The sequence below is a fragment of the Sinocyclocheilus rhinocerous genome, unplaced genomic scaffold (genome assembly GCF_001515625.1).
Source record: "Sinocyclocheilus rhinocerous isolate Xijiao unplaced genomic scaffold, SAMN03320098_v1.1 scaffold599, whole genome shotgun sequence".
NCBI lineage: Eukaryota > Metazoa > Chordata > Actinopteri > Cypriniformes > Cyprinidae > Sinocyclocheilus > Sinocyclocheilus rhinocerous.
The window spans coordinates 875,443-885,157 of NW_015652138.1; the positions used below are offsets into that span (position 1 = coordinate 875,443).

At 38.0% G+C, this 9,715-nt stretch overlaps 1 protein-coding gene across 1 annotated transcript; it reads left to right on the plus strand.

Annotated features, from left to right (window-relative positions):
* Nucleotides 1–1,898: 1,898 nt before the first annotated feature.
* Nucleotides 1,899–7,981, plus strand: LOC107713590 (pituitary homeobox 1-like). The gene is made up of 4 exons (XM_016519144.1): nt 1,899–2,083; nt 5,484–5,591; nt 6,361–6,563; nt 7,340–7,981. Exons 2-4 carry the CDS (start codon nt 5,489–5,491, stop codon nt 7,874–7,876), a joined length of 843 nt encoding a protein of 280 aa, XP_016374630.1. The 5' UTR covers nt 1,899–2,083; nt 5,484–5,488; the 3' UTR covers nt 7,877–7,981.
* The last annotated feature ends 1,734 nt before the right edge of the window (nt 7,982–9,715 follow it).

The following is a 9,715-nucleotide window of genomic DNA, read 5'->3' on the forward strand; positions in this document are numbered from 1 at the left end:
CACACACACACACACACACTCAAACACACACACACACACACACACACACTCAAACACACTCAAACACACACACACACACTCAAACACACACACACATCTCTAATTATCGATGGCTCAAGTCCTAACTACATGATGCTTGGATACGTAATAAAGTACACACAAGAGCGTTTTAAGGACCAAAACTTGAGAAATGCACTGAAATAAAACACGTGAGGTGTGGTAACCGTGGATTAATTGGAATAATTTACTCGTTTATCGAACAATAACGCACACTTGAGGTGTAGCGATCATAATGTAGCGGCATCGGTGCGTTTTCAATAATTCTGCGGCCCGTACACAGTTCTTCAATTGCAACTATGTTTTAAACTTATAAGCGCGTTGCACTAAACTAATTAATATTAGCAAACAAATTTATTTTTTTTGCGAAAACATAATCGAGTGACTGCTGAGAGCTGATTTAATGAATCTCACAGACTCCGCCAGATGTTGCGCTGACTGCAATTGAAGCACCTGAGAGTGTCGTGAAAAATATTCCTGGATGTCTCGTGCTAAACTCCGTTTGGAGGTCACACAGTAATCTCAGAAAATGTATAAACAGAGGCACGTAAGGCGCTGAAGCCTTACATAATTAAAAGAGCGCATTTTCAGAGCAGACGGGTCATATGGGCAATAGATGACTTTGGAAACCAGTTGTGAAGAAGTGCTGTCATTTCACAAATTTCACACATGATCTCAGTCAATGCAAAAATATGCGGCCATACTTTTAGTGAACATTGAGGTGCAAATTCAAGCGAGCTGACGTTTAATGCGTTTGCAAATCCTTATTGAGGGAAACGACGAAGCAACATCTTTAAACAGTAAACTTGTGTCAGTGCATTCATCTTCTATGCATAATGGCAGGTATATGAGCTCTTCTGAGATACCAAAACATTACAAAATATTACAATTTTGAAAGTAACAGCAAATTAAATTGGAAATAGATGTTACATCAACAGACTTTGAAGTAGCAGTCAGAAATACACGGCTCTCCTGCTCTAATGAGAGTTCGTTGACATGTAGTTGCAAAATTACTTAGAATGTCTAAAGTGGACTATCGAAATAAAGTGCAACCAATTATTTAATTTTGTTTTTAAGAGAAAAGTAAGAAGCGAAGACGCCATCATAATGGTAAACGTTAGTTTATTGTTTGCGTGGCTTGAGGCTCTGCAGCAAAGTCATAAAACAACATGAGAAATTAAAGTCTGTATTTTGGAAATGTGACCTTTAGCAGCGAGCATGAGCTGGAATATAATAATTGTTACTGTAAGCTGTTTCACTGTTTGCTCAAATTTAATTCAGTCATATATTTTATCAGAGCGTGTGTTGGGTAAATGTTTTTGTGTATAACTAAACTATGTATTTAAATATTTCTAATTAGAGTAATATACAGGAATATGCTGAACATGGCTAGAATATTAGTCCAAATATTATTAGAGGCATCAATAAGTCTGATGAATTATAACAGTTTAATTCATCATATTATTAATAAATATTAGTCAATCTATTTCTTGTTTCAAGCGATTGGTTTGTATTCGTTCATTCCTTCATTTATTCAAGTTTGAAGTGGCCTTTTAAGACCGTATAGGCTACTTATTTTCAAATTATACACAGATTCTAAAAAATTGATGCACTGAACCACATTAAACGCATGCTTCAAATAATCCGAGAAGAAACTTTTTCCATTCAGGCAATGCAAATGATTAAAATACGTATCTGTTTTAACAATGGGTTTCAAACGAGGATTATATAGCCTATAGTAGTGATCACACACAAAGACTCCGATCAATCAGCGCGCATATGACAGTAATTAGTGAAGTAGATCTGAAATGCCATCTTACCATCCACTAACAGCAGGCGCGTGACGTCATGCGGCCGTGACGTCACGCCGTCTACCTGATAGAGGCTGCGGCGCCGCATCTTCAGCCGCATAAACTTGAACATTGCTTTTTACAACCACACATTTGAGGAACTATATGCTATAAATGCATGGAGACGATTTAAGTCACGAGAAAAGGAAGCAAACAGCCTTTCAGAGAACTGACACGTGAGTCACTATTCGTCGCGTTTTAACAGTGTTTGTTTGGAAGTATTGCAGTAGCTATTTGTAGGCCTACAATTATTTAGCCTATGTAGCCTATGAAGTTGATGTATTTTTGTATTATTATCGCTGTGGACAACAGGTTCTGTTATAACTCGATACATCTAAATGTTTCACTTGAAATTGTGGTCGGTCATCCTGCTGCCTGTGCGGAACAAATAATGAATGAGCTCAGCTAAATCAATGTAACAATATAACAGGTGTGTGTTTTGCATTTAGAGCTCAGGTTGAAACATTAGCGCTCTGCACAGGAAGAAATCATTCGTAATTCACGAAAGAAGTGATCACCACTTAACAAAACCTGGAGATTTCAGTTTTGTTTTTTTTTGTTTTTTTTTGAGACATTGTCACGTTTGAGTGCTCGAGATCTTAAATCTTTAAAGTATTTCCGTATAGTAGGCCTGTTCAAAATACTTAACCATCTGGCGGGTATATTGCTATAAATAAATTGCTAATTATTATTCAGTTGTCTTTAAATTCGCATGCGGCGCCTCCTCATCAATGCATCTCTATATAACAATAATAACAGGCTAATAATAATAATAATAATAATAGTCTATATTTCTTTCCAACAAAGCAGCGGTCACTAACACCAGCTGCTGCATAGTCGTAAAAACTGATAATAACATCCACACATCCAACAATTATTCAGAGGCTTCTTTAAAGCCTCCTAAAAAGTGGTAACCTGTAATTGTTACCTTAAATATCTATTTATACCTGATTTAACCCATAAAATGAGTTTTGTTGGTATATAGGTTGATTCAGTGATGTTAAATAATATTTTAGACTTGAATAAAACCAGTTAATTGATGTTGCCAATTTCAGATTAAATGTTTTTTTCTTCAGTGCACGGGCTTTCTTAAAATATTTACATGATTATTATTATCATTATTATTAATTTATTATTGTTATTTATTTATTTGTCAAATAATATCCGGGTTGTTTAGTGAAGAAGTCAGTCAAATGTGGTTGAATGTGTCTGGGGACATCATTATCTAAATTAACCTGAAGGCCAAAACCTGAAACTCTGAACTGAATATGCGTTCATTAAGATTGAGTTGTGTGCTTTATTTGGCTTTGCAATCAGCTCTTCTCTTGAAACACCGTTGTTTTGCTGTAGTTTGTAATTCGTGAATGCAGAAAACAGCCATTCACTGAGAACGATAATAGAGCTGAAATATGCAAATATATTACATTCTCATCCTAAAACATCTCCTGTCAAATGGACCTATTAACTGTGATTACACTCTTGATCAGTGCGTTTGTTGGTGTTTAAGCAATGCATAAAACAAAAAAGACACACATAATCGATTTTATTTGCTTGAATTAAACTATTAGTCTAACCTATAAATGAAGACAGTAAAATTAAGATGTCAATTTCTTGAAATATCGAGGACACCGATATTAAATTTTCTCCCATTTAAACAATTATCGCGAATTGTCATTAAAGAAATCTATAGTTTTCTGTTACAGATTGTATATTAATATAATTCATCTGCAAACTAACGAAACAGATCTTTAGGTCTTCGTCGATGATGCTGTTTTTGTATATTGATTGGGAAGATTATTTAAATGTAAAGGAAGTGTTTTGTGCAACTGTTTCGCTTTAAAAGATTCAGTAGCTTCATATCGCAAACACTGAACCAAAACTAAAGCAACGAATGACAATAAAATCAAGTAAACTAAATATACCGCAGATATGGGTCAATTCATATCTAAAAAAAGAAAAAGCGTGCATTATACTGTCAGATCCCAGCAGGTATTCCTGTTAATTGCCTGTGTAAGAAAATACAGTCTGACAGATCTGACTAAATGTTTTCTCCGTAAATTACAATAGGCTAATGATAATAATGATAACAATAATAATAATAAAGTATTTAAATAAATTAGGCCAGATGCTAAGGCCAAAGCAGGAAAAAGGTTGCTAGACATATGGCCATGATGTCACAACAGTAAAAACATAAACCTTCTGTTTCTTTGTTTATAACATGTGTGTGTGTGAACTGTGGAATTTTCTAACAAATAATTTGGGAAAGCTGGTGACTGAAACTGTGTCGTAAACATTTAGAAATGGCGCGTTTCTGAGTCTGATATTTGTCGTTCAGGGCCGCGGATCATTCGCCGTCAGTAAGGCGGCTCTCAGGCGGCTCTCAGGCGGCTCTGCATTCACCAGCAGGCGCCACTAACCTGAAGAAAGCCGTGCCGAACAATCAGACGTGAAAGCGAGATGTTTTCTGACTGACAATGAAACTGTCACAATAAGCCCATATTAGATTTCTCATCATTGGACATTTTACGTTGTGTTTCCAAATAGTAGCTATGTCATTGTTTGGACGATAGTGGTAAGAGTAAGACTGATTATACACGGGGCAACTTTTTGAGCAATTTTGCCGGTTAACTTTGGGACATGTTGCCATCAACGGGCAACCAGGTGAGACACAGAGCCCACGATCTAAATTATCCAAATAGAAATTAATGTTACCCAGAAAGTGCCCAAGCAACGTTGCTCAAAAAAAGTTGCCCGTGTATCATCAGCCTAAGTCTGCATTAGTCCTGGACATTCACTGAGTGTAATAACGTGTTCATGAACCTCAAATGCAAAAAGATTTTTCCTCTGAACACACCGTTCGGTTTGCTCGTTCCAACACGTCGCCTGTATTCAAAACAGCAAAAGCCCAACTGCTTATTGAACAAATGGGATTGTCAATGGCAAAGGCAAATAAACTTAGCCTCTTTTTTATTTTAACAATTAAGTGCTGACATTGCTTCAATGACTGTTATTAAACCACACGTGAATAACAGTAATTACCTCATGCACATTGACAAAAAAAAAACAACTATGTTCTGGTAACGTAATCAAATTAAATACAAGTCAGGCGGACTAGGGTAACTGCAGAACGCGCTGGAGAACTGGTTTTATCCGCGTGGATAAGGTGGTTTGTGTGCGTTTGAAAAATGTGGTTTGTTCAGCTAATATAGCCTCTTACTATCCAAAAACACTGTTTCCGAAACAAGGTGCAGCGATATTGCCAGAAGCTCGGCTGAGAGGTTCTGAAGGGGAAAAAACGTTTACTTGTATGTCTAAGAAATGATTGCGCTTTGTGGGTGGGACTGGACGCGGGGAAGAGAGGAGGGCTGAGTCCTGCTGCTGCTGCTGCTGCACCTCCACTCGTTCACACCAAACACTCACTCTTCAGGAATATATCTGCAGGAGTTTGGAGGACAGTAATCGCGCGAGATCGCTGGCTGTCCACGTGTTTATTCAATAGAAAAGCGGAGTGGATTGCTTAGCAAATATACTGACGCTCGTGTCAGAGCTTTTGTAACACGCATGATTGTTTTAAAGGTGGAATGAATTTGGACATGGCCTCATCTTTTCATCTGCCGAGAAGCAACAGCACCAGAGAAACGTTAGAGAACTCGAGCAGCGAGTCTTCAGATAATGAAACAGCAGGTAAAATACCTATCATATCATTTACATACCCATCCATAGAATAAACATGCATTTACATACCGAAAGTACATGAAAGCAAGCCTATTTGACTAAAAGCATGCATTTACATTGTAAAAATATGGTCTCCTTCCATATCTGCTTTACCTGTAAATATTTTGTTTTAGTACATAGAAATAACTTATTTGTTTAGTTGTTGTTTTTTCGGCCTAATTTTGCAGAAGCCGTGCAGCGCTTGTTGCATGTTGGCCGCTTGCTGTTTGCAACCTATATTATTAACACATTTGTTGCTTTCTTAAAAAAAAAAAAAAAAATTTATACTACTGTATATATCCGTTTTGATCATACATTCCCTAAATAACTCGATAACCGCTACCAAAACCTGTTTCTGAAATGATATTAAGATTAAACGCGTGTTTATTAGCTGGAGGAGGCTGTTGTATAGGCTAAACTGCGAATCTTTACATGAAGGTAATCTAGATGCAGTAAACAACAATGAACTAGGCCTGAGTTTAAAACACGGGCGAAAGTTCCACTGGATTGGCCTTTAATTTATGTCTTGGATATTCGAAATAATATAGCCGTAAGCACTGTGTGCAAATACGTCCGTTTGAAAGCTATATTTTAATAAGACGTGTTTGCATATTTATGGCTTGACGAGCACATCAGTCTGTGTACACGAATCATGATTCCCTTTTGTCCGACTCCTTCCAAATCTCTAGAAAAAATAGGTGCGACTGAGCACATATCACCTAAAAATTATTCTCCCCAGAAAAGGAGAGGTCTGTCGAGCAGAGAAGTGACGACGGGAATGCCGATGATTCCAAGAAAAAAAAACAAAGACGGCAGAGGACTCACTTCACCAGCCAGCAGCTGCAGGAGCTTGAAGCCACTTTCCAGAGGAACCGATACCCGGACATGAGCACCAGAGAGGAGATCGCAGTGTGGACCAACCTCACGGAGGCCCGAGTCCGGGTACGAGAAGCCTAAAAACCCTAATGCAGTCAGAAACATTTGCATTAACACAACATATTAGAATGACCTTGGATGTGTTTCAGGCCAAGACTGGAGAATATTTTCTCACTTATTTCAATGGAATATGCAATATTTACAACACGATGCAGATTAACATGCAAATTAAAATTAGCTAACCAAATCAGTTATAAAAAGTCTTCTATTTGTGAATTGTTCGTTCAGTGTGTATCCTGTTATGAATTTGAAAATAGATCATTTTTCAAATAGCCTACGAGACGTGAGTTTTTTTCTCTCATTATAATTTAAAAGCATTAAAAGCTCTACTTCCAGGCCACGAAAGGAAAAGTAGGCTATATATCGGGGTTTTTTTTCTAGCGATATTCAGAAATATTTGCTAGGCCGATTTTTAAAATAATTCCACAGCATTCCAGAACCAGATTCTGATAGTGAAGGGATTTAGAATAAAAAAGTTCGGTTAAAAGTATACTGTCGGTTAAATTAAGAGACAAATAAATGCATTACAACTATTTAGATGCAAACCCTATATTTTTAAATGCTTATGAAATATATAACTTGCTGATATTGTAAATTGCCATTTAAGTATGCACATACAAATGTAGGTAATTGTGAATTTTAAATGTTTTGCAAATGACCTCTATAGCAAAAAAAAAAAAATTTTTTTTAAATTAAGCATATAGGACTACTGCTTTGAGTCAACGTTTTGGTCTATAACAGCATTTGTTGAGCTTGAGTGAATAACGCGTCCTCTTCCATAGGTTTGGTTCAAGAATCGGAGGGCGAAATGGAGAAAAAGGGAGCGCAACCAGCAAATGGATTTGTGTAAGAACAGTTACCTGCCCCAGTTCAGCGGACTAATGCAGCCGTATGAGGACGTCTACCCCGCGTACACCTACAACAACTGGACCAACAAAGGCCTGGCCCCAACCCCGCTGTCCACCAAGAACTTCACCTTCTTTAATTCCATGAGTCCCCTCACGTCCCAGTCCATGTTCTCAGCCCCGACCTCGATCTCCTCCATGAGCATGGCGTCTGGGATGGGACACTCCGCCGTGCCTGGCATGCCGACCACCGGCCTGAACAACATCGGTAACCTGAACGGTATCGGGAGCTCCGCGATCAGTCCGGCCATGAGCTCGTCAGCGTGCCCCTACGGACCTCCGGGATCTCCTTACAGCGTCTACAGGGACACTTGCAACTCCTTAAGACTGAGATCCAAGCAGCATCCATCTTTCGGATATAGCGGGTTGCAGAGTCCCGGCTCTAGTCTAAACGCATGCCAGTACAACAGCTGACGAGTTAACCTCCAGTGAACGGACCCCGGGAGAAATAACAACCGTACTGGATTTGGTGCGATCGGCATTTTGCAGTGGAATATGCGGATTGTCTGTTTACCTAAACTTGCACAACAATTTAAATCCATTGTTTGGATTTCAACGTTTTGAAGCAGGTTAAACTCATACATTGTACATAAATATAAACGTGGAACAAAATGATGCAATGCTCCAAGTGGGAACAATGGTTGGTCAGAACACAAGCTTGTAATTAGCGCAGCGTGTCGTGGTAATGCAGTGTAGGCCTCGTGAGTCGCGTTTGTGTGTCGCGTTCTCTTGTATTCAGTGTCACGCAGAGGGTTTGTTGTCCTCGTGGCCTCTCCTGGATTCTTTCCACGTCGTTGTTTCATTGTGTCGATAATAGATTTACCGCATGCTTACTTCGAGTGCAAAAAAAATGTTTTGTAACAATTATATGAATGTGTAGACTAAATAACAAAGCTATAACTTTATGTTGTACCCGTGTTGATTGAAATTGTGCTTATGTTTATGGTAATGTTTGAATAAACCTCAAAAGAAAGAATTTCTAAAATAATTTGTCGAATCAGCGTGGGCTGCAGCTTGATTATTTGAAGAAGAAAAAACGGACATTGTAGGCTACATAATCGAAAATTAACTTTGAATTTACAGTTTTCATTAAATAATATTGTACTATCTTAAACAATTGTTCAATCATATCTAACGGATTTTTTCCCTGATTAAATTAGCCGAGCTAAATTTCAATGCATGCCGAATCCTGTACTAAATACTAAACTCTTGCCTTTTCTCTTTCCAGATATTATGCACGACGTCAATATATGTCTATAAGCTGTTTGACAATGCACTAAATCCTTCCATTGGCTTTTTTTAATGCTCCAGCACATTTCTTAATTATAAATGATTTCCAAAGCACGCAATTATATCCAACACTATACCTTTAGGATGAAAGAGAGAAAGGCAAACTTTAAAATCTATTCCTTATCTCGGTTTGCCACATTAAGTGTCTGTTTTTATCTGCATGGGTGAATTTAGGTGTAGCTATTTAGATGATACGAAGGAGAGGGTCTGTCGTAACTGATGTTTTCCTTAATGCCACTGATCCTTTTCCACTGATAATAATGCCTTTAATTTCCTAAAAGGTCGGCTGAGAGAGGCCCGTGTTAATGGTCACTTCCTCTGCTTTGCCCTGTTAGGCTAACAGAATGAGCTCACTGCACAATGTTGACATGCCTTTTCAAGGACGCGTTAAACCTCAAATCAGGCAAGAGACGGTCTGAAAGAAAGTGAACACACATACCGAGGACAGCGTCAAACCCGCGTCTTCGAGAGAATCCGGTGAAACCGAGCGAGGCTGCATGCACTGACGCGCACTGGCTTGTTAAGCGTTGCCACACTGATTCTAATCATGCTTGAAAACACTTGAGCAGAAGTAGCCTATTATTTCTTTATACGCAGTAGAAATAAAAAGAAAACTAATTCTAGTGAATCACGCTACTTTTTCCTCATACCCGTGCGTCATGTAAATTCAAGTTCGGATTAGATCAGTTAGATTTAAACGAGTATTATTTTAAGAATTTATATTTAAATAGCATAACGAATTATGCAACTAAAGCGCACAAAAGAGAAGCACAAAAATAACCGCCAGATTTTTGCAAATGTTTATTTTTTTATACCGTCACTCTAAAGCAAGAAAATACCCTTCTTCAGAAATGCAATATTTGGTTAGTAACTTAATTTCTTTATCTAATTTTAGCTCACATCCAGATCTAATATAGCTATTGCATCCTCTCCGATCAATCAATCACTGATATGAAGTCGAGC